Raw genomic sequence first — 26,029 nt, 5'->3', positions numbered from 1 at the left:
TGGAGCTCATCTTCTTTTGGATGGATACTAATGAACTTGTCACACTTCTCATCCATAGCCATGTAAAATGTAAAGCCAGGAATGAGATGTCACTGTCCTATGGCTTACTCCCAAAAGCTCTCAATGGCTCAACTCACCTAAGTCTTCCTCCTTTAATTTCTTCCTCCACATCATGACTTTTGCAAAATTTTATGACGATTTTTTAATTAGTAAAGTGATCTGGAAAAAATATTTTTTCAGTTTTTATTTCATTAAAACAAGAGGCAACACTGCTGTATAAAGTATTGCATATGGAGAACATTTACACAAATATACAAAACTTCAAAAAACTAAACTCCAGTTTATTTCCATAGCCTTAAAAAGGTAGAGAGCACATAAAAATATCCAAAGTCATAATTTATTCTTTAGGAGTGTAAACTCTAGAAACACGATTAGAAACAAGTCAATTTACTATGAAAAGATTAGTATCACTATGTGATTAGAAATAAAGATAAGAGGTACACAATAAACTCCACATAAGAGAAAATAACAGTATGTGAAATAGGACCTTCAGTTTACTAGTAGAAACTTCATATCAAGACATAAGTACTCTAGAACTCTACTATTAAAAAACACAAAAGCATCTTCTAAAACGTTCACTGCTAATCTCTTTAGGTATGCACAAGTTACAAAATACAGAAGACAACATATTTCTGTTCTCTGATGAAGAATTTAACAATATTAAATATAAATGTGAATAACTCAAAGTATTGAGTATAATTTTACTAAGCAATTAATCTAAAAGTATAAATTCATGCTAATTAAAGGACTAGAGAGTTTATTTTTTATCCAAAGATTGGTAAGACACTATTATACATTAACTTCTATCTACAATGATTAATTAAAGTACCCATCAAATTATTCTTTTTTTAAATGGCTTTTTAAAAAATATTTTTTCAGTTACGTTATTTAACATATATATTTCCTTGATGTGCTTCCCTTTAACAAAGTGTAGACTTATTGTGCCTATAGACTTAAACGTTAGCCTTACTTTAAATATATGCTGAAAATTAGGTCTCAGGGTGTATTTTTCTTTACAATTTAAATTTAAAGGTTTCAACACTTTAATTTTATTCTTCCAAAATAGACAAAATCTCTTAAAAATGGGATCATTTTTCATCCATTTTGGTTTAAAATTTTTATTTCCCTTTATTTTAACTTATTATCTTTAAAAGTTAATAACTTTTATAATTATTATTGAATAATGTTTGCTAAGCAGTTACTTCATAATTGAAAAGAGCAATGAAATATTGCTTTTTCAAAACACACTGAAATCATTTAAGGACTGAGAATTTCTACTCTTCAAATCTACAGAGCTGCCTTTAAAAGTTCCATGGTGGTATAATAAGGAATTCCAGGGTGCTCACCTGCCCTGGGACACTCCCCTGAAGTCTTTGTTTCTCTCTGCACTTGGATTCTAAAATGGAAAAGCTGGCACCCAGCTTCGCTAGAATATCCCAGGTAGTCGCGTATCTGAAGAGTGAGAGGTTGGGTAATTTCAAGAATCTTTTAGAGGTTTAAAATGTGGAATGGGACTACAATGTCTGCACAGATCCTCTGAGCTATGGGGTGCAAGGCCCCAGTTTTGTGCAGAATCCTTCTTGTGGTAAAATGTATTACTCTGGATATACAGAAGGTCTGTGAGCAAATGGTCACATCAGCATCTTCTTAAGAAAATGACCTACAAAAGCCACTCCAACTTTCAAATTTGGAAAAGTGAATGGGACAAGAAGAGTAGGGATAATTACCATTGTTACCACAGTTAGCATTACCCAGTATTAATAACTGCTATAAAAATTTTCAAATGTATAATCTTTATTTGAAATAGTATCAAAGGTACTACGAAAGAATTTTACGGTTAACATAACTCCACATTCCAGAAAATCAACTGGGACAAACTACTTGAAGCAAAAATTCAGAACCACTCCTTTGAGTAAGCCTTCAGGGTTTTTAAAAGAAAAAACACATGCAGATTTGTTGTGCATTGTGTAAAAGGGTGGTACCCCTTTCATACTTAAAATTGTAGGCATCTACAGCTCTGATTCCATTTTCAAATAATAGAAGAAGATAAAATGTTAACATTTTTATTGTAAAAATAAATGAGATTCATTAAAAATTTAGAATTAGGGGACTTAAGTCAGTTGACACTTAAAAAATTGATTAGCTTTAAAAACAATGAAGATTATAATGATCTAGTATCCAACATATTTGATCTAGGGCTGTGAGACCACTGAGAATTCTAAATATTAGATAAGTGATTTGTTTGCACTTTGATACTGTCTTCTCAAACTTTAATGTACATAATAATCACCTGAGATCTTATTAAAAGGCAGATTATGATTCAGTAGATCTAAGGTGGCTCTGAAATTCTGCATTTTTAACAAGATGGCAGATAATGCCAATGTTCCTTACTGGTCCTCAGACCACAATGATTTATAACAGCAATGATCTAGAATAGTAACAAAATGAGGTTCCATTACAACAGCTGAACATTAAAATCTGATCTCTTATTTGTGCCAGCTAATGTTTCCTCAAACTTATTCTATAATGTTTCCTAAGCACCTTAACTTGCCTCCAATGCCAATCTTTTAAATTCGTTCTTAAGACTATTATTAATATTGTTAGTAGCTATGCCTAGGGGAAATTCTTTGTTAAAGAATTACAAAAAGACAATAGGAAATTCACAGTAATTGTACACAGGATTTAAATTGTAGACAGGATTTCTATTAAGTTAATACTTTATCAACTTTCACTGTCTGGTTGCTTTGCTTTTTTTTTTTTTTCCCTACAATGTATGCCAATAGATCTTATTCCATTTCTATCACTGGCACTAAAAAAATCAAATTCACTTACATTAAAAACCATATTTTATTCAGGGTTACTGAATAAAAACTAGTTCATGCTTTTTGAAGAATTGGATTTAAAACGATAGCCAAAGCAGTTATGGTCAAAACTGCATTCATAGTGAAAATGCTTTAGCAGTCTTCAATACATAACAAATTTTTCACATATTTGAGCTCTGCATAAGCAGGTACAAGAGGAAAACTAGCATTTTCTCTGTGTGACCACAGCTAAAGACTGTGAATAAGGAAACTACTGTGTACTAACCACTAACAAGGGGACAGCTCCCTACATCTTCCTCCCCAGTCAACTTATTCTCTCATCCTCAACCCTGCTTTCTCTCTCTTACCCTAGATTATTACTTAAGTATACTTGATTTATAAGGAACCTCAACCATAGCTGAAATGACCACCACTAGCAAACATCAAATTTTCACATCCATCTGGACGTCACCTGACTCTCTATAGCTACATACAAGTTTGTTTAGCTTCTGCCATATTGCCTTTTTATTTTTATTTTTTGGTTGGGAGCAACTACATTGATTATTCTTTCTATCATAACAAGAACATTTCAAATAGGCCTGTTCACAAAACAGGAAACACATTTAATATTTTTCACACTTAAAATTTTAAATTTAAGAACACAAACATATATAACCCTAAATTAGTTAATATATAAATGTCCTTTGTCCATATTTCACTATTTTTACTTTCTTTCAACGATATTTTATAGATGAAAAATTTACCTAATTTCTTTCATTTGTAGACAAACAATTCAATATGGTAAACACTGGTATCTTGAGAGATGGGTTGCAAAATTCAATGATTTCCAGAAAGTCTTCAATGATGTGTGCTCTGAATTGTGGGAATCCAAACTAAGTAGGATTTCCGAAGTCCAGCAGCAGGGTAAGTCAGTTTTATGGCCTATTACATCTTAGGAACTGAAAGGGATCTTCACCTGCTAAATCCAGATCAAACACTTCAAAACAGCACATCTACTAGCAATCTGATTTCTGTTATAAAAATGTTCCAAAGATAACAATGGAAACCCCTCTTCCCATCCCCTGGAATCATATAATATTTTAGGTTACGGAGTTACCAGGCATTTTCCAGTGCTTTATATAAACTGTTTTACTAATCTTAAAGATGATCTGGTTACAAACATTTTTAGCAGGCACTTTTCATACATATCATTTTTGTTTTTTCACATGCCTGTTTTTCAGACTGGCTCGCTAAACAGCCAGCTGTAGAATTCCTGGAGTTGTACCGCAGCCTCATCCTTGAAAAAACTGTTCTCATGCAAGGAGATTCCCTTTTATACTGAAGGTCAAACATACAGCTACCAAAACAGGAGTTATTAAAGAAAAAGACTCATAACCTCTCATGAGCTGTAACCAAACTAATCAGACAACCTGCCAAAATGTATTGTCACACTGACAATCTTAGGGCAACAGAAACAAATAAGAAAGTAAGAAAAAAAAAAGACTCAAGCCAAGGGGAAAACACACAACCAAGAAATAACAAAACCATATTTCAACTTACTGTAACCTAGACATTATTCCCTTCATAAAGTCAAGGTAGCCTTCAGAATTTAAGACATCAGGGCTCCTGTCAGGAACAGGGATGAAAAGACGACCCTGGGAACTTTCATGAAGAAGCAAAGTCATATTTTCTGATTCACTGGTTACGTGAGAAAACTCTTATAGATTAATCTGTGGACAAAGTAATGCTAATACTAGGAGGTCTCTGCTGACCTGTTTGATGCTTCACTGGAAGTTCAGTCCTTTCAGAAACGTAAATAAGCGTTTCTTCTTGCAGACTACAAGCAGAAAACCTATTGGTATCTGTCCCAGTCCCACAGCCAACAGCAGATGATGGGTTATATGGGACTGTGACACCACTAACTTGTTCAAAGGATTTACTGAATACGGTCGCAGCGGTCTTAGCCAAACCATGACTACTAGGTTTAGGCAGAGATTGGCTGGTTGTTAATGTAAGTCTCTTCAAGGAGAGAAGCTCGAGATTCTCACTTTGGGCTCTCTGAGTTTGTTTTCGAGCAAAGTGATCTTTGCAAGACTCCCCTGCAGTTTCTTTTTCTTTTCCTCCAGTTTTGTTTCCTCCTGACCGTCTCTGAGTCTTTCCTACACTTGCCTTGTTACTACAATTTTGACTACTGTTTGATAAACCCGACTGGCTGGTACTAGACGCAGCCCTGGAATAAAATCCCTCGTCAACTTCAGATATCTCCATCAGTTCTTCTTGACCTGTTAATTCTGTATTTCCTAAACAAAGAAATAACAAAGATTAATTAACATTAAGCATTTTAAGTAATTGTTTTTTCATGATTCATACCAAATCAAGTATACTTTAAATACATTAAATTTTAGCATAATATGTAAAGCAAAAGATTATAGACCAAAATCAAAGGATAATCAAAACATTCTATAAAATGTCAACAATAGTTCATTATAATTAAATAAGAGTAATTTAGAGTGTATTAAACGAAAAACATGCCATAAACCACACCCCACTGTGTTTTTAGAAAAAGTTCTCTTACTATTCATGCAAAAGATCAGAAACAATTAGGAAAAATACCACACAGTAAAACTAGAGGTAAACTCTCCCCCAGTAGCAAAGCAGTGTAAAATCAATGATCATACAAAGGAACTTTTTAAAAAATGGTATTAAAATGTTTCAAAGATTTTTTTAAAGGTTGCACTACACATTCTAGATTATTTTACTAAGAGAAAAATATACAGACCATAAGTATCACAAGCTCAAACTTGTTAAAATTCTTTATACATTCTCCTTCATATCAAAGATGGCAAAAATACAAAGATAAAAAAGTAATTTTAAATCTCAAAACATAAGCAGAAAATTATTTTGGAAGCAATTTTCTGCCTCATTTTCATAACTGTTTACTCAGAGAGCAGAGCTATGACTATTCCAAAGAGCATTAAGAGTCATTGAGAAACTGTGGTACAAAATTCATGCATTTTGATTAGGTGGCATGCAAAATTTTTGTGACTGTGCAACTCTTGCTTAAAACATGCAGCAGTGACCCTTTGCCATGAGATACCTTGGAGTGCAGTTATAAAGTGCTCTGCTAAAACTGCACTCTGCCAGGTGAGTTTATTCCATCCTCCATCATTTTTCTTACAGATTTTTGCCTCCTGATCTCTGGCAAGCCTTTGCTCTCAGTTCTAGGATCTGTGGTTGTTTCCTGTACACCCTGTATATGCTGAGCATCAATCTCTCCTAGTGTTCTGCCTTTTTCCCCATTCCCGGTCCTCTCTCCGGCCACATTTGTGACACTAATCTCAGGAATGACAAGGATGCCCAATTCAGTAGTATCATTATTGTTGTCAGGTTGCTCTAGAATTGAAGATGATAAGACAAAATGATGGCTGAAAACAAAACAAAATAAAAATGCAAAACAAGAAAAGCAAAAAGATCCAAAACAAAAATTGGACGAGTGAATGTTAGGTGTTAAGCCAAATATTTGCACTGTAGAAATTCCCATAATTTACCATACTCTGACAGCACTGGAGACAATGGGGTCATGTTCTTTAATTTCAAATGACAATGACAAAACTCAGAGCATCAATTAATGTTCTGTATTTTTTCACACACATATTTGATGTGGACTATGAAACAGAAATTTTTTTATAGTTTAAAATAGAATTTCTATTATTTTTAAGATAATATTGTGACCACTTGAACTTATGTCAAGCTTTAGGCAAATTTTCAAGGATTTACAGCCAAAACTCTAGCTCTTCTTAACATGAGGAACCAAGCCACTTAGGAATTCCCCTTGCACAGTTTTTTTATTAGATTACACTGAGACTGCCTTAATAAACCATGATATTGGAAAAATGCTTATGCACTTATATCACGGTTAGTAATGCTACAGGTATAGTTTTTGTTTCACACACCAATCATCTTGTATATTAGTAAATATTAATGTGGCTGTGACATAATTAAACAGTCTATTCCTTCAGACTCATACTAATTCCATAAATTTAGGCTAATTTGTAACCGTTCATTACTAAACTGGAGAAAAATAAAAATGGATTTGGAAAAACAAATTGGCTATTGGTCCTTTATTCTGAAAATGGTCATTTGGAATCAAAACAAAGGAATGAAACTCCTAACGAGTTAATACTTGTAGACATTTTATTGTGTCTCAAATCACAAAGCCATGGTTTATTTAAAGTTGTCAAGGAAATATCCGTAACAGATGGGGAAAAAATAACATGAATATGTCTACCATGGACCAGTAATGAAAGTTAAAGTTCAAAACACCATAAGACTATGTAAAACAGTATATACTCTTTTAAAATGTAGAACACAAATCTGTGTGAGGGACATTACCCACTATTTTCAAATATTTTTCATTTCAAGGTCTCCTGAATGGTGCTACAACATGTGAAACAGTAACAGGCAAAACACTGGCGGCCAGAACCATATATTCCTGTGGGTGCCTACTTTGCTGTGCATCTTTAAGTACTATGAATGCCTGGCTCTCACCCTAGACATTCTGATTTAAACAGTATGAGGTATGACCTGGGCACTGGGATTTTTAAAAGTTCCCACATGACCAATGTGCAGCAAAGTTTAGGAACCACTGCTCTATTCTGATTCTTTCAAATTTTGAAAACTTAAAATGAAAGTTATTATGGATGCTCTGGGTACTCCATACCCAGCAGCAATACGCACCTCCAAAGGTCCTCCAAGCTTCATATTGCCCTGTGCTGGTAGGTCAATGCGCTGGTATATTAATTTCCCAATTACCTAGCGCTTCATAAACCTTTTTTTTTTTAATTGGGGTATAGTTGCTTTACAATGTTGTGTTAGTTTCTGCTGTACAACAAAGTGAATCAACTCTATGTATACATATATCCCCTCCCTCTTGGACCTCCTTCCCACCACCCCCCCCCATCCCACCCACCTAGGTCAAAAGAGAGCACTGAGCGGAGCTCCCTGCACTATACAGCAGGTTCCCACTAGCTATCTGTTTTACACATGGCAGTGTGTATATGTCAATCCCAATCCCCCAGTTCATCCCACACCTCCTCCCCCACCGCATGTCCACACGTCCATTCTCTACATCTGTGTCTCTATTCCTGCCCTGCAAATAGGTTCATCTGTACCATTTTTCTAGATTCCACATATATGCATTAATATACAATATTTGTTTTTCTCTGACTTACTTCACTCTGTACGACAGACTCTAGGTCCATCCATGTCTTTTGACTGAATACACTCTAAATGAAATTTTTATTTCCTAGACAGACCAAAGCATGTTGGTGAGGCAGTATCACATTGCTGCTTCTGCTTCCCTAACAGAGGTTTAATGAGACTAAGAAGTTCCAAACAAGCCCATTCCCCATTGCTAATAGTTGTCTTCAATGTGAGGGCAAGTGACACAACATTGTAAAGCAACTATACTCCAATAAAAATTAATTTAAAAAAAACAAAAACAAAGTGAGGGCAAGTAAAGTCTAACTGAGGTAAATGCCAGAGGCCACTGCAACTGAGAGTAAAATCAGCATGGCACTGTTGGTGACAACCAACAATTGTCCATTTACACTGTAGAAGAAGTTTCACAAAAGATCTATTAACGGGATCATTAGTCCAAAATAGTTATAAACTGTTGAAATTATCCAGACATAACAAAGCCAATGATTACTAAAATTTAACAAAAATTTAAAAGATAAGCATAAGTAGCCTAACAGAATAGAAAACAATCTACACATTGGTTGGCACTAAATAATTTTCTTGAGAGTGTTCACATATATTATTCAATTATATTCTCAGAATAATGTGTTAGTGCACCTCTGAAGCAGGCAATTTGACTCCCATTGACAAGGAAACTGAAGTTCAGAAAGAGCTAAAACAACTATTGTATGGGGGATCTAAACAGTAAAACATACTATAAATTCTAACTCTTCAATTCATTAAAGTCAATTTGAGTTAAATATTCTCTGATAGAGATTTTTCAATTACATTTAACTTACTTGCTTAGATTCCTGGTCATTTCATAGAAAGCAAATAAATTACTTGGCTGAACACAGAGCAAGAGCAAATAAATCTCTAAGAAAACCTAAATAAGTCATAACTCTCAAGGTTAATTTATTTTTTTAATTAGGTTTATTTTTTAAAAGATGTCAATGAAAATTAAAATGGTGCTGCAATGTGAAAATTTAGAATTTTGCAGGAAAAACTAGAAAATAACAAGAATATTATATAAAAGAGCAATAGGCAATTGGATTGCTAATCACATTCACTGGGATAATGGTAAAGATCTGCAGCCCAAGAAAAAATAACATTAATTTTTTTTAATCATGAAATTAACTGGCATGTGGAAAAACAAGTTATGTTTTTCCACAAGCAAAAATCTTTAATTCATTTATGTATGTTATCACTCAAAAATGGTAAAAACCACAAAACTTTTAAACTGCTTATTAAAGTAAATTCATAGAAAGAAAAACATGTAATTTTGCACAGAGCTAGAAAGAAAAGAAATATAATTCTCAGGAAAATTACAGGATAAAGAAAGATAATTACATAACAAACATCTGTTATGTTATCTTGCTCTCTATTATTTCTCCAACTTCTTCCCCTATATAATTCTGTGACCCAATCCCCCCACACACAACTTCTTATTGGTCTTACTATTCTCTAGGCCTGGAATGCTCTTCCCCACATAGCTACGTGGCTCATCTCCTTACTTCCTTCAGGTCTTTTCTCAAAACCTTCTCAGTGAAGTCCTCCCTGATCATCCCATCAAGTTTCAATATTCCCCATATTTCATATGCCCTCTTCCCTACTTTGTATCTTTTTCTTCTTAGCACTTCATTACTTTCTAACCTACAAGTATTTATCTTGTCTACTAGATGTGAGTTCCATGAGGTCAGGGATTTTTATCTGGTTACTGCTGTATACCTAGTTCCTAGGAAAGTAGATTGCATTAAGTACGTGCCTAATAAACATTTGTTTGATAAGTTGAATGAATCTCCAGTTATGAGGTGAAATTATTAAAATAAATAAAGTTGAAAGACCATAAAGAAGGAATGAGAAAGGTAAGCTGGGAATGTGTTACTTGACTTGATAAAATGAAAAAATAATGTATAGCATAAAAGAAATTTTAGGGACTTCCCTGGTGGTCGAGTGGTTAAAACTCTGCACTTCCAGTGCAGGGGGTGCAGGTTCAACCCCTGGTCGGGAAATTAAGATCCCACGTGACAGGTTGCGTGGCCAAAATAAAAAAAAATTTTTAGATGGCAAAGAAAAGCAAAGGCTTTTTGTTTTAGAAAAGTGTAGTAGCTGCCTCTAAATGTAGGTTTAGTAAAATGCTTATTAACATCAGAAAGACTTTTTATTTTTAAATCTATAGTTCTTTTATTATGTTATCCAGATGATAAGAAGAGAAAGTTATTCTTTCTTTAAAAAGCCCATTTTAAGGGAATATAAATGAATAAGAAAATAGAATCTGCTTAAAAGCCCAGAACTTAAAATTTTATGCAAAATGTGTCATGATTGTTCTATACCTATAAAAAAACAGTATTTACATTTGACTTCAAATAATTTGAAAAGTTCAAAGAAGATCCAAAGAGAAACTTCTCAGACAATATTTTATTTGTATAACCTCTATAAATAGGTAATATTCTCTCCATGTATAGATATGAGGAGAGTTAAAGAATACTTTTAATAGACATTTCCAAATTGGTTCTCAAAGGCACTCAAATCATTTCTCCCTACAAAATTTCTTCTGGCTTTGAAGGAGAAAAAAAAAAAAAAGGTGAAACAAATTGCAAATATCATTAAAACTGATCATGAAAAGTTGTGATTTCTCTCATATGTAATTTTATAATCCCAAATATCTATTCCATTATGTCACTCATGAAACTCTTTATCCTAGCTTTAGCTTCTATTTTTTCACAGCTGCCCTACTTACTAAAAGCGACAATTTAAATAACGGAACAGTTTATTATTCACAGAATTTACACAACTCTGTACTCAGACTGATTCATAAGTCTAAAGGAATCTGGAAAAAAAAAAAAAAAGACAATCAAGGTGAATCAAAAAAAAAAAAAGAAAGGAACCTGGTTATGACCTAAGGCACTTGCAAATTCATTTGCAAAATCAATAAAATAAGCTAACATTAAAAAAAATTAATCTGTATCATAAAATTTTGACATTAATTATGAAAAGTATTTTAGAGTAGAACCCAGAAGAAAGTCATACATATTCCTTTACAATTTATAAGATATATTTTAAATGTCATAAAATACCTGAACAATTTCATATTACCCAGTTTAATGTTTACAATTCATTCTATTCAATGGAAGACAAATGTTTTCTATATTCATTAAGCTATTCATTGCAGTGTTATCCATAATAGCAAAAAGTTAGAAACAAATTATTTAGCATATTAAGGAAATGGTTAAGTAAATGCTGGAATATAAACTCAATGTGGTATTATGTAGCCATTAAAATAATGGGACTTACTAGGAAAACTTGGGAAAATGTTTAACAGTGTTAACAAAAGCACAGAATGTAAAAAAAAATTAATTAGAGAATAACTATGAAAAGTACATATACGTATGGAAAAAAAAACTGTAAAATGGTAACTCTTTAAGTACTGGGATTATAAGTGAATATTCCTCTACCCAGTTTACTATCATGTTGTTGCACTGTTTTTCAATAAAATAAGGAAAAAATAAGCAAATTGCTCAGTCTATATTATAAATTTATCATTTATTCACTTATTCATGCATTCAACTATTTCTTGAGCACCTATTATGTGCTAGACATTGTTTTAGACTCTGGGGATACAATGGCCAACCAGACAGACAAAGACACTGCCCTCACAGAACTTATATTGTAGTATGGGAACTAAGTAAACAAGAGAATTTTAGATAGTGGAAAATGCAATGAAGAAAAGAATAATGGGAAAGAGTAAGCAGGGTAGTGGGGAGAAAGTCTACTTTAGATGGGTGGTCTGGGAAAACCTCTTTGAGGAAAAGATATTTGAACTGAGATCTGAATGATGAAAAAGCACTGGCTACACAACAATGTGGAGGAAGAGAGTTCAATCTGTCACTTATTAATAATTCAAATCTCAGCTCAAATATCCCCACTTCCTAGTACAAAGTCCCTAAGGCAGAAATGGCTTAGAACGTCGAAGGGTTAGAAGGAAAGGTGAGAGTGGTCTTCAGATGAGGTCACAGTGGTAGGTAAGACATCACCAGGGCCACCTATGCCATAGTACAGAGCTCAGACTTTGTTCTGATTGCAATAGGCAGCCATTGACAAATACACAGATAAATTATTTGGGTACTTTATTAGCATTCTTTATCAATAGAAGTCACATCTATATGACACAAAATATTGAGCACGAAGTGTGTCCTGGGTTAGAAAGAACAGCACTGTAACAGTCCACAGCCTGGGCCAGTAATTTGCAAGGCAGATTAGAGTAAAGTAAAGCTGCCATAGAAACACAGAATAAGGTCCTGGCAGTTAAGGGGCTGCACTCTGAGCAAAAACATGAATTACTAAGATATAGTAATATTAATCCTGAAGCCAGAAGCAGAATTCCCAGGTAAGAAAAGAGGGGCCTGGGTCACAAAGAAAAAACACAGTCTGGACAAGAACAATTTATTTACGGACACACTGGTTAGGAAATATTACCAGATTCCTTAAGTAAGAACAGGCAAGTCTTTAACTTGTGTATATAGTAAATGACACAATTCTCCTTATCGAGGTAAATTCAATTACTTGCAATAACTTCTGCCATCTTTATTAAGTCTCAAGTATAAAAAAAAATCTCTTTGAGAACTGCCAACACTGCTGCTGGATCAGGTGAATCCTCCATGATTAAAGATCCTTATGACCAGAGAGACCAAAAACAGGCAAGCAACATCTACTAAAAAACTATCTATAAAAGCTTATTTCTTCCTCTGTGTGCATTGTACAACAAATGCTCCTTAAAAGGTTGGGGGAAGGGTAAAGCTCAATAATAAATAACAATAAATAATAAGTTCCTTAACTACAGCCAGAATTATATAAGGCATCCTTAGTAAAAAAAAAAAAAAAAAAAAAAAAATGTAGAACACAGTCATTTACAAACAACTGTTTTTGCCTCATAAAACCAATAATTTTAACTATCTTGCTTCTCTGTAGAGAAAATTACTTTATTTTATCTAGAAATAAACTAAGATTTTTTGTTTGCTTCTAAAGTTGGCCAGAATTCTTAAGACTACTGTCTTCCTCTTTAAGCCTAATGTTCACATGTGTCAATTGTATTTCAGCTCTCTGGTCAATATGTCCTTTTTCTTTGTGTCACCCAATATTTTCTAATATATTATTTTGTCTTCCATGAGTAAAAGGTCAATATCAAAAATGTCAGTTAAAATTCATGTAATGCTAAGTTTGGTCAGAAGGAAATGCTTATTTTTGGTTCTAATGTTTTATCATCTATATTGGAAAAAGAAAATTTGTTCCTCAAACAGCATTTTAGAATCTAAAAATAATGGAGCTTCTCAAAATGATAACAACTTTTAAAATAAAAACATAAGCATTATAAATTTCTAATTGCACATGTAGAATTCCAATAGCCAATTCTTTAAAGTATGCTACTTTTGAGTTTAAAATTACCATTTCTTCATTTTTCAAAATGCTTTTATAACTATCAGCAATTTTGTTTTTCCTCAAATGCTTTACTTATAAAGTCATAAAATCTGATTCACAAAATAAATGTTCTGTGTCAAGATTTATGGCACTTACCTTCTGCAATATCTAGAAAGACTAGCTTAAATGTTTTGAAATATTTACAAATAATCTTTTTTTAAATATTTAACTAAAATATACCTCTTATAATTATTCCAATTTGTTCAACAGTTAGAAAGTTATTAATGTCCTATTTTATCAATATGTTATTATATGACAGAAATTTATTAACATTTTCTAAATCAATATCCATTTTTTTAAATAATCAGTTTTAAATAAACTATTTTCCAGTTGCATCTTTTTATTGTTCCATTTCTTTCTTTCTTTTTTTTTTTTTTTTTTTTTGCGGTACATGGGCCTCTCACTGTTGTGGCCTCTCCCGTTGCGGAGCACAGGCTCTGGATGAGCAGGCCCAGTGGCCATGGCTCACAGGCCCAGCCACTCCGCGGCATGCGGGATCCTCCCAGACCGGGGCACAAACCCATGTCCCCTGCATCGGCAGGCGGACTCTCAACCACTGTGCCACCAGGGAAGCCTTATTGTTCCATTTCTTATCTCATCTAATAAGTTGGTCCTAAATCACTGGGAAAACTGAAACAAATCACATTTTTTGTCATTTTTAAAAAACAGAATCGCAGGTATCTTTGAATTTTATTACAATCATTTAAACTTATTTAACTACCTTGGCATCCTTTAAATAGGAACTTAATGCTGAAAATGCAATACAGCTGTAACAACATGAAACCACTTTCTTTAGATTCACTCTATGTAAACTATATTTTGTTTCATTTTCCACTTAAACATTCCATATAATTAATGAAATACTCTAAAATTCTCAGGGTACTGATTTGGTATACTAAGTTAGAAGACTTAAAAATATATATAGTACTTATTTTCCATTCTTTTTCACTGCTTAAAACTTTGTACTCTTGGATCTCCTAAGTCAAAATAATGAAATGCAATATTATAAAAATAAACCATTTAACATATGCCAGGACCAAAAGCAGGGCAAAATTCAAAGAATCTAGATTACAAATATTGCTTTTATTGTTACACCTACCTGTTGCAAACAGTTGTAACTGTACATAAATGAGAATACAAGTTCAATCTATTCTATTTATCTGTCAATTTGGGATTGAGACAAGTATTAAAGCAACATTCTAAAAAATCCTGACTGTAATGGTGTTATACATGTCAGATAATAGAGTACTATACCTCAGGGCTTTAGAAATTACAAAAAAATCATTAAACTGATCGTTACTATTATATCACATATGTATACTTTTTGTTTGATATTACACTCAAACTAAACATGTTTGTCTCAAATTGAGGAAAGCCAATGAAAGGGTTAATCAATCACAGGATGATCTGAATAGCAAGCTGGCTAAAAAAAGCTCATCAAGAATACAATTATTGAGCAGTTAATAAAACAAAGTAAATAGTTTTAAATTAATAAAAGTCAGCCTTTACATAGTGCTTTAAAGCATACCGAAATGCTTTTCACTGACTTGTCTCATTATCTCACAAATACACAAGTGGAAAAATGGTGGGCAGTAATAAAGAAGTAGGATTTCACTAGATAAGACTTTTATCAGATAACTAGTTGGCAAGAATTATAAGCACTCATTATTTGCAACCATAACTTAATTAGGGGACTTTTATGGAATGGGTATTTCAACAACCATTTTAAAAGAAAGGAGGAAAGTTGTTACATTGTTCCAAGTATAGATAATTTTTTAAAAAGTGGAAGAAGAGTGAGTCATAATGGTGGTGGTGGTGAGGAAACAGATGAAGAAAAAAATAGCAATTAAATTTGCTCTAGGAGAGGAGAAGGAATGGAAAAGTACAAGGAAATAAATAAGTATAGATTGTATAATAGAATCTTGTAGAGAATCATTCAGGGATTTAAGAAAAAGGACTCTCATAGCTGAAATGGTAGATAATGAAGATAGCTTTAGAAGCAACATTTAAGAATAACTATAGAACAGAAACATAGTTATAAAGAAATACCTTCTGTTTCCCTTTTAGCTCTGTTTATTTTTTAAACGTAATAAATATTTAAGAAAATAAAACTGCATTTTTATTATTAATTTAAAAAATTGATTATCTCACTGTTTTATCTTATTTTTCTTATTGGAATTTTCATTTTGATTCTTGTGACGGTCATAATCTACTCACATTCTTCTCTTACCTTACTTAATGCTTTTTAAAATCTTTATTCAATTATTATCTTTCTCTAATTGCATTTTACTTTCAAATTATGACTTCTAAATAGCCCTCAATCTGTAGGTGGCTCAAAAATCTAGGTTTAAAAAATACACACTAAGTGAAACACAATATGCTTAAAATAATTAACAAATATATATAAACAAATCTATATAAATATATATAAAGCTATTAATTCTGAAACTATGACCCTTGAAATTCAAAAGCAGCAACTCTACATTGTAATTTTACTTTCCAAACATATGTATTGACATGGAATTATGAATTCATTAAACCTTTCTCAAAAATTTATACACAAAGTTTAAAAAGTCTGAAAACACAACATTAAGTTAAGCCACACCAGTACAATATTAAAATAATTAAGTGAAAAGTGGGGAAAATCAGGCCAACACACTAGTTCTCAAACATGTCTCTCCAAAACAATACTTCAGCTGAAACCAACCTTTCTTTAAAAATCACCCTATTTAGTCACTGTCTGATCAAAATTAAAATTACAGGGCCTTGCGACATCTCCCTTGCTTGGGATGTTGATAGTCAGGGCGGATAAAGCATGCTGACAGAGGGCAGTGGTCAGAGGGTATATGGCAACTCTGTACTTTCCACTCAATTTTGTTGTGAGCCTAAAACTGCTCTTAAAAATAAAGTCTATTAATAATAATAATTTAAAAATTGAACCGTCCAAAATATGATTCTAGAAATTTGGGTTGTTATTTAACAATAATAAGATGATGGCAAGGGATATGTGTTCTGAAATGTGTGGAAATGCTAAAGCTAAAGTAATTTTTTACCTTCCAAAAGAACGTTTGCCATTAAAATATAAACTATAGATAAATTCTTAACTTTAAGAAAAGAATGGCAGATCTGTGAAGCTTCAGAGAATCCTGAAATACTGATACATTCTAAAAGAGCTCAGAAAAACATTTTTGAATGCAAATGATTAAAATTGCTCCAAATTAATTTTTGAAAGACTAAACCATGAATGGGTTTTGGCTGTAAAGACAAAGAGATTTTTTTCTGTTACAAATAAGAAAAAGAATACATGTGATTAACTGCTCCAATTTAATGTATTTGTTTGCATGTGCAATTTTTGGTGACTCAGATGTACAAACACACTAATGGCTTAACTATCTATATTCCTTAATGAAAAAGGGAGATGGAAAGAGAAAAAGAAAGCTCTGCTTGGCTGCTTCTGTGGGACAATCTCATTTACTCCTGCCCCTCTTCTCCCCAGAGAGGATGGAAAATGGAGAAAAAAGGAGAGAGGCAATAAATAAAGACATAAATATGGAAGCAACCTAAATGTCCATCGACAAATGAATGAACAAGGAAAATGTGGTATACATACAATGGAATATTATTTATCCATAAAAGAAGGAACTCCTGTCACTTGTAACAACATGGATGGACCTTGAGGGCATTACGCTAAGAAATAAGTCAGACAGAGAAAGACAAATACCATATGAGATTCCTTATATACGGAATCTAAAAAAACTCCTAGATACAGAGATCAGAGGTGGGAAGTGGGAGTGGGTGAAATGGGTGAAAGTGATTAACAGGTACAAACATCCAGTTATAAAAACATAAGTCTTGGGGATGTAATGTACAGCATGGTGACTATAGTTAATAATAAGACTGTGGGCTTCCCTGGTGGCGCAGTGGTTGAAAGTCCACCTGCCGATGCAGTGGATACGGGTTCATGCCCCGGTCCAGGAAGATCCCACGTGCCGCGGAGCGGCTGGGCCCGTGAGCCATGGCCACTGAGCCTGCGCGTCCAGAGCCCGTGCTCCGCAACGGGAGAGGCCACAACAGTGAGAGGCCCGCCTATCGCAAAAAAAAAAAAAAAAAAAAAAAAAAAGACTGTATGGTGTATTTGAAAGTTGCTTAGAGAGAAGATCTTACAAGTTTTCATCATGGGGGAAAAAAGGGTAACTATGTGTGGAAATGCATGTTAACTAGACTTATTGTGATCACAGTTCACAATATATCCATATATTGAATCATTATGTTGTACACCTGAAACTAATGTTATATGTCAATTATATCTCAATTTTTTAAAAAGACACAAATAAAAGAAAAAAGAGAAGAAAAAGGGAAGAGATCCAAGAAAAAAAAAAGGGCCAATTGCTTTCTTCTTTCCCAGCACTAGCAATAACAAGGAAAAAGACAAGGAGTAAAAAAAAAAGAGTATTCCTTAAAGTTCATGTTTCTTGTCCCTTCTCCTTCCCCAACCCTCATCATCACTGCCTTAAAGTTGCATATTCCATATTCCTACCGTATGATACAGTTCAGGGTGTGGGAAGAAATCCCTCCTCCTGAGAGGGTTGGTGTGGGAAGGGAAGGGTAGGGATAGAGGTGGAACACGAAACACATTTAGCATTCCATCAAACAAAGAAACACTAAATGTGTTTTCACAGTCATAAACTAAGCTTACATTCTACAGTGCTGTGCTTCAGAAACATTATAAGATGATAAGGCTTTTGTGGATCACCCTGGAATCCACATGCCCTTTAACATTGTTTCTGCAAATATTAATGTATAAATAAAATTGTTATAATTTATATATATAATTCATATGTGAATGTAATATAATAAACATAATTTATATAAACAAACTTAATTTAAAAATCCATTTACAACTTGAGAATGATCTATATATTTAAGAACTGTAGTAAAGATACCTATCTTCCCCACAAGAAGCCAGTGTCAGCTAGAGCCCAGGACAATGATAAGATGTTCAAATAGGAATCAGGACCATGGAGATGGAAAACAGAAAAGCTTTCGATTCAGCAAAACAGGATAACAATGAAAAATACTGCTCTAGGAAGGAAAGCCAAGACTACTCTAAAAAGGGAGAATGCAACCTACCTGTAGAGATAAATAAGGACCTTGGACTAGGAATATTTTACAGTCCACTGGATAAAGAGAATTCATACTGCAGAAGAGTGGTAAACAAGACTTAGCTACATTCTACATGCGCCTGACTTGCTTTTCACAGTTCGTTCTCTTTAAATCCTCATCCTTGACTTTTTTGTTATCATAAACAGGAGTTGCTCAAGTGTTAAGAGTTGTTAAGATTGAATAAGTGTAGGGAGACAGGTGACAAGTAAGGTTAAGGCTGTAGCCTTAAGACACTGTGCCAACCCTTCAAGTGGTAGCCAATATAAAATCTGGAAGATATGTAAGAATCTAGTATATACAATATATACAAGTAGTCTTTTCTTGTTTTGGTAATTTACTGCTATACAATACTTCTGGAAAATGATTTCTATTTTATTGCACGGTACACATCTTATTCCATTAAATGCACTTATGGACACATACACAAATCTTCTTTCACACATACATATGTGCAAATACAATTAAACTTCAATATTTCACATTTTTAACTGCAGGACCTATATTTTTCCCCTAGTTCCCAATATGTCCACCTAAATAGAAAGAATGGAAAGTGAAAAAGGAACTAAAATTCATTCTTGCATTTCCTGTAGTGGTAATTTTGGAGCAATTATGGCCACAACGGACACATATGATCTGGTTCATTGCCTCTGTATACATTTTCACTTGCTTTAATGCTTAAAAGGGGAACATGGTGATATCTAATTAAATGACTTTCTACCTGTAATCTAGTCCCAAACTGTAGCATAATTTTCACTGAAGAAACTGATGTATGTTTAGACGCTGACTATATGTTTTAAACAGTAGCATAATTTGCCACCTCTTTTGTGCCTTCCTAAAGGACTTTCGAGAATTGGTCACATTACTTTAAAAAAGGAAAAGATTGAAAATGATCATTGGTTAAGCTGGAAAATTTCATCATCATTTTTTTTTTGGACATACTGTCTCCTAGATTCCCTGAGTAGAAACAAAGGCAGCTGTTCTCATCATCAACTTTCTATTTCGTAGTGAATAATCTCACTCTTCTCACTTTTGCATTTTCTCTATAGATATCATAGAGAGAACTGGAACTATCAAATATACAAAAAGGAGCTACCATTTTCATTGCAGTTTGTAGGAAGGATAAAACAGACAATCGATTTTGTTTTACTCCAATATATATGTTTGCTTGGAGCAAAGAAATGGCTTTTTGCTTCCCATTCTATGGTTAACTTCTAGGAAAGTGATAGTAATCTCCTTACACTGATTCTTGTCCACTACAACAACTTCTAGGTAGGAGGCGAGTTATAAAAAGAATAAGAAATTAAATAAAAAATAATAAGTTATAAGAAAACGGAGAGAGATAGAAAGCATTAAGAAGGTCATGGTAAATAAAATTCACTTCCAGTAGAGTTTTTAAATAATAAAATGAAGCAGTCAAGAAGGGATACTAAAACAAACAATCTTACAAGAAAATTAACTTCTAGAAAATAGAAATGCCTAGAGTTGTATCAATACCATGGGATTCTTTACCAAGACGTCCAGAAGAAAATGTTAAAGTCCCTATTGGTTGTTCCATTTCAATATGCAAGTTTACCTGCTAAAGAGTTGAAAAATCAGAAACATTAAGGAATATTTGCAAATAGTTGTGAATAGAAACCCAAAATGTATTAATAATTGAAAAATGCATTTCCTACTCTCCTACTGTGTTGAAATAAAATTTAAAAGCCAATACAATGTTCAAATAAATTTTCATCCGTATATGTAACACAAGGGGCTCTGTATTCTTATTGCTTGCCATTCATGGGTAATAAATGAAAAGTTAAAGGTGATCCAACAGCTCTTTATTCGATGCCACTATGGTATTATTTACTAAATTTAGAAGTTACAGCACCTTAAGTACAGAGAAGAAGGAGACAGCAATAACGATCCTCTAATTTGAGGAGTGTTTTATTTCTTACCGTGTCTTTTCCACCTATGACCTCTTATTGACATGCTGGTTACTGCATTTCTCGATATTCTAGAAGAAGTTGGTGTGATTTCAACTTGAATACACCTTGTACCCTCCTTACTAGATTTCATGGCACCATGAGGCAATGAAGCCTGTATTGCATTGGCAACCTAAGAAGGAAAAATATAGTTCAAGATTGGCATTAAACAGATGTATTATTATACCCTTAGATAAAACAAGATGCTAAATTCTTTTTTCAATTTTGTTTATTGAAGTAGAGCTGATTGACAATGCTGTGCCAACCTCTGCTGTGCAGCAAACTCGCTCAGTTATCCACAGACACATTCTTTATTTATAGTCTCTTCCATTATGGTTTATCCCAGGATATTGAGTATAGTTCCCTGTGCAAGACATTAGGACCTTGTTGTTTATCCCAAGATGCTAAATTTTAACAGATTTTTAAAAAGAATAATTCCTTCAAGATCTTTCATAAGATCCTCTAAAATGAGGAGTAAGAACGCAGAAGGAAACATGGTTAAAAATATATGTGATGAAATTTAAAATTCCAAAATACTAAATTATATTTCCAAATGCCTAATGCCAATTAATAAATGAAGCTTGAGCATGTTAATGAGAATATTCTTAGAAGTGAAAATGACTATTCATATCAGGCTAAGACGTTAGCCTAATGAAATTTTCAAATAATATATACCTTTTTCGAGTAACATATTTTTCTACTATAACAGGAACATGAATCACTGAGTATTAATAATGTATTAATGCACTACAAATGGCTACTTCTCAATTTATAGTTTTAAATTGAGAAGTTTTAAATTACAAAATTTACATAAATAAGTGAGACACCTACCAGCAATGGCTCTGGATATAATTCTAGCTGGGCTCTGTATATAATATCATCCAATGCTTTTTGTGCTAGATCCCATTCTCCATTATAACTATAAAATTAAATGAAGTATAATTATTTTAAATTAATTCTATATAACTAAACAAGATATAATGAGAAATTGTTTATCTTTAATAAGGAAAATAATAGATCGTATTAGCACATTGCTTAGCCTTCCACCCTCATTAAATATATATTTCTAAATCTTTGAATTCCTTTCAACTGTATCTGAAAGCCTATTAGTAGCAAAGAAAATTTTACAGATGTTCATTTCTTCTCTAAAGAACGTGTCTATTTATAGAACAGACAGCCAAAAAGCTAGGCAATCTCGAAGCACTTTACGCTTTCAAAACAAGTCACAGCATAATAAATTATATACCTTAGAATGTTCAGAACACTTTATGGTCAAATTACTCTGTAACTCCCATGGTTTTTAATGAAAATCTACAACTACTGTGGCTTGCAGCATCCTAAGTAGTTACTTCTTTGCATTCACATAGTCATTTAGAAGTGTACATGACATATGCTGCAAACATCACAGAGATATTGGGAAAAAAGTGCATGTGTATATTAATTTTCAAAGATATGGCCAAACTCTTCCTAAAAATTGGCTAAACGATGGAATGGACAGAGAAATAATGGCTTGCTCATATGACAACAAAATAAAGAAGTGTGAATTACATCAAGCGTGCAAGTGAGGCCTAAAAAATGGAAGCAGCATTGCTCTCACCCTAAAAACAAGATAAAGCCAGGTAATCTACAAAATCATAACTTCTCATGAATCCAACAAGCAGCTAAGGTCACAGGGCAACCAAGTAGCCCGAAACCCAATGGCAGCCAGGTGTCCCTGAAGAGAGTGAGGCCACAATGCAGGTGGGTAAAAAGAATTCAGCTAAACTTTTCAACAAATTTCTAAAAGCCAGGTGTGGGCCAGTACAAGAGTACAAACACTCTGGAAGCAGATACAAGGGGACGTCACACCCACTCATAAGCTCTTCTCCACAAACCACCTTTAGGCACTCATAAGAAAAACTAAGCGCAAGGCGGGGGACCAGAGAAAGCTGCTCTTGGTAGTGCAGGCCTGAAGGAGAAGAGTGGCCATCAGAGCAGGAAAGGCACCAAGATCCAGCCAGACACTTCCAGTGGAACAAAAGTTTAAAGCCTTTGGGGAAAGAGCAGAAAAACCCTTTCACCCTGAGGGTGGAGACGAAGACCAACTCACTCTTGCTGTGAGGGAGAGAAAAAGAAAAAAAGCCTCTACATGTAGGGGAGGATCAGGAAATCATCCTATGTTGAGAAGAAGGAAGGCCAGAGGTCTCTTACCACTGGAGGAGGGGCAGGACCACTGAGGAACTCCCACCCAGATAAGCAGGGACATAGGGCCTGCTTAGAACTGAGGCCAGACAAGGACAACAGAAAACACCACTTCCCCTCCCTCCCACCCCCAACCAGGCTAGTACACATCTAGAAACATGCAGCAGCACTCTACTGCTGGAGGAGGGGCAAGAACACGGAGAGAGACCCTCTCTGAGGTATAGACACACTGGGAAAGCTAAAAGCTGAGGATGGAGCAAGAGTATTGAGGAAAAACCCTCCAGCAATAAGTAGCAGGTAACATAAAAGGAATCTGAAGTAGGTGGTGCAATATAGGTAATCATAGCAGCAACGAATCCAGTCCCAGCTCACTCCTGCCTACAAAAAACTCTACTAGTATCCCAGAAAAGAGGCATATCCATTTCCAGGCATAAATAATATTGATCTCAATCTTTACTGTCCTACCCATGAACAAAATAATGATCAATCAAATACTACAAAGCACACAAAAAGCAAGAAGAAAACAACCCACTATCAAGAGACAAAAAACAACCAAACCAAATTCAGAGATGACTCAGATGTTGTACTTATCTGGGAAATTAAAATAACTGAGATTAATATATTAAATGCTCTAGTGGAAAAGAGGGACAACATGTATGAACTGACGGGTAGTTTAGCAGAGAGATAGGAACTATAAGAAAAAGCCAAATGAAAGGCTAGAAATAAACACAGTAACGGAGATGAAGAACCCCCTCAGTGGGCTCATTAGTAGACTCAACATAGTCAAGGAAAGAATCAATGAACATGAAGATAGATCAACAGAACTTAATCAGAAACACAAAGCAAAAAGGAGAGAAAATAAAATGGATCAGAGCATCTAAGAGCTGTGGGACAATATTAATGGTCTAACACAGGGGTCAAGAAACTTCTTCTTAAAGAGCCAGATAATAAATATTTTGGGCTCGTGGGCCATACCGTCTCCACTGCAACTAGTCAACTCTGTCACTATAGCACAAAAGCAGCCAAAGACAATACATAAACAAACAGATATCACTGCTTTTCAATAAAACTTTTTAAAAACCAGGGAGCATGCCAGATTTGGACCAAAGATCATAAATTCTGCCTTCAGTTAAGAAGCTTATAATCTACTGGGGAAAATTAAGGTATCAAGTGAATATAATATAAAGTATAGTAAAATATGTGTAGTAAGAGAAGTACAAAGTAGTAAAAGATAGGGTGCAAAGAAAAATACTAATATCTCAAGTATCAAGTAAGACTGAGCATCAATATTAGAAATTAATAGCAAATTCATAATAAACTTTGATGCAAGAGGCTCTAAGATGTTTCTCAAGAATTAAAATTTCTGGAAATGGAAAAGAGATATTCATTAGGGAAAAAATGCTACTTGGAAATTACAGCAAAAAAAAAAAATTGAGTAATGAAGAAAGAAACTGTAAGTGTATTTAGGTGTCACTAATTTTCATTCTGTCCTGAATTAAAGAAAGACGATGAAGTGTTTTAGTTGGTTACAAATTCTTTGGAATATTAAAAGATATGTTTTAAATAATAAAACTATTATCAGGATATTGATTCATATTTTTTTCACAAAAATATGCTGATTGTTTATTGAGATAATAATATAGCAACAATAAAATAACAGACTATAATTTTCCAAAGAGATCAAAGGTTAACTTTGTATATGAAATAAACTTACAAGGCAAAATAAATTCCTGTTAACATCTGCACCATGAATCCTGAAGAAACCGGTACCCTGCTACTTATACCTTTGTATTTTCTTACATGTTGTCGAGGATATCCACAAACACAGATTCTAGAAAGACCAAAATAAATATATTTGTAAAATTAGTAAAAATTAAGGTAATTTATTTTTTAACATTTATAAGCCAACAATGTACGAGGTATGCTCTCATAACAAACCAAACAGCAATGAAACAAAGAATCTTTCAAAACAGAACATTTGTCTGTAACATTTTACTGAGTAAGTTAGACTGGGAAAAAATGTAGAAAGCTGGGGGTATGTTAATATAAAGTAAGTGAACCAGATTCTCAGAGTTGGTTCACTAATTTTTTATTTTTTTATTTTTTTTTTATTTTTTATTTTTGCTGTACATGGGCCTCTCACTGTTGTGGCCTCTCCCGTTGCGGAGCACAGGCTCCGGACACGCAGGCCCAGCAGCCATGGCTCACGGGCCCAGCCGCTCCGCGGCATGTGGGATCTTCCCAGACCAGGGCACGAACCCGTGTCCCCTGCATCGGCAGGCGGACTCCCAACCACTGCGCCACCAGGGAAGCCCGGTTCACTAATTTTGATCAATCATTATTATTGACCAAATTATTAATGATTTTTGGTTATCATAAAACCATAAAACATGAAGCTCAGCACTATTCATCATGAATAGATCAGTGGTATGATCCTCTATTCCTGATAAAGTTCTTGACACAAACTGCAGGCTCCAAAAAAGTATTCTAAAATTAGACTCAAACTTCATATAGTATATCTTAATAAATTTCAGATAGATTGAAAATTTTAATGTTAAAATACCATAAGAGGGGACTTCCCTGGTGGCGCAGTGGTTAAGAATCCGCCTGCCAATGCAGGGGACATGGGTTCGATCCCTGGTCCAGAAAGATCCCACGTGCCGCGGAGCAACTAAGCCCATGCGCCACAACTACTGAGCCTGCACTCTAGAGCACATGAGCCACAACTACTGAGCCTGCGTGCCACAACCACTGAAGCCCACGCGCCTGGAGCCCGTGCTCTGCAATGAGAAGGCCACGCACTGCAACAAAGTGTAGCCCCCACTCGCCACAACTAGAGAAAGCCCGCGTGCAGCAACGAAGACCCAATGCAGCCAAAAAAAAAAACAAAGTAACATACTATCATCAGGGAGTGAAAAGGAAAGAATAAGAGGAATGTATAATTATCGCCACATTTATTGGGGGGTTTGGATAGCTGGCTGGCTGGTAGTGCCACTAAATCAATTAGGACAAGTAACACATACTGTTTTGGAAGGTGCTAAGTTTCAGGTATGTTTATTTTTAGGTATACAATATAGGTATCAGTTTTGTCTGTCATGTCCTCTCTCCCACCCCCAACGTCTTCCATTAATAGTACCTCTATCCCTC

The 26,029-nt window shown here is 34.2% G+C and overlaps 1 protein-coding gene across 4 annotated transcripts in view; it reads right to left on the bottom strand.

The window, feature by feature from the left end:
* Positions 1 to 320: 320 nt before the first annotated feature.
* HYCC1 (hyccin PI4KA lipid kinase complex subunit 1) overlaps positions 321 to 26,029 on the bottom strand; it is an 87,608-nt gene continuing 61,899 nt past the window's right edge. For 2 of the 4 annotated variants that reach the window (XM_081244543.1, XM_081244544.1), the window contains 4 exons: positions 24,597 to 24,713; positions 21,533 to 21,620; positions 20,675 to 20,834; positions 321 to 5,161 (listed from right to left, as the gene is read on the bottom strand). In XM_081244543.1, coding sequence (XP_081100669.1) covers positions 4,587 to 5,161; positions 20,675 to 20,834; positions 21,533 to 21,620; positions 24,597 to 24,713 — 940 coding nt within the window. In that variant the 3' untranslated portion in view covers positions 321 to 4,586. Of the gene's footprint in view, positions 5,162 to 5,958; positions 6,255 to 20,674; positions 20,835 to 21,532; positions 21,621 to 24,596; positions 24,714 to 26,029 lie in introns of all 4 variants that reach the window. The other 2 variants (XM_081244545.1, XM_081244546.1) reach the window with 2 other exon arrangements.

Source organism: Mesoplodon bidens, assembly GCF_964165515.1.
Source record: "Mesoplodon bidens genome assembly, chromosome: 9".
Taxonomy (NCBI): Eukaryota; Metazoa; Chordata; class Mammalia; order Artiodactyla; family Ziphiidae; genus Mesoplodon; species Mesoplodon bidens.
Note: the sequence above shows the minus strand (reverse complement) of the source record. Positions and strands in the feature narration are given on the sequence as shown.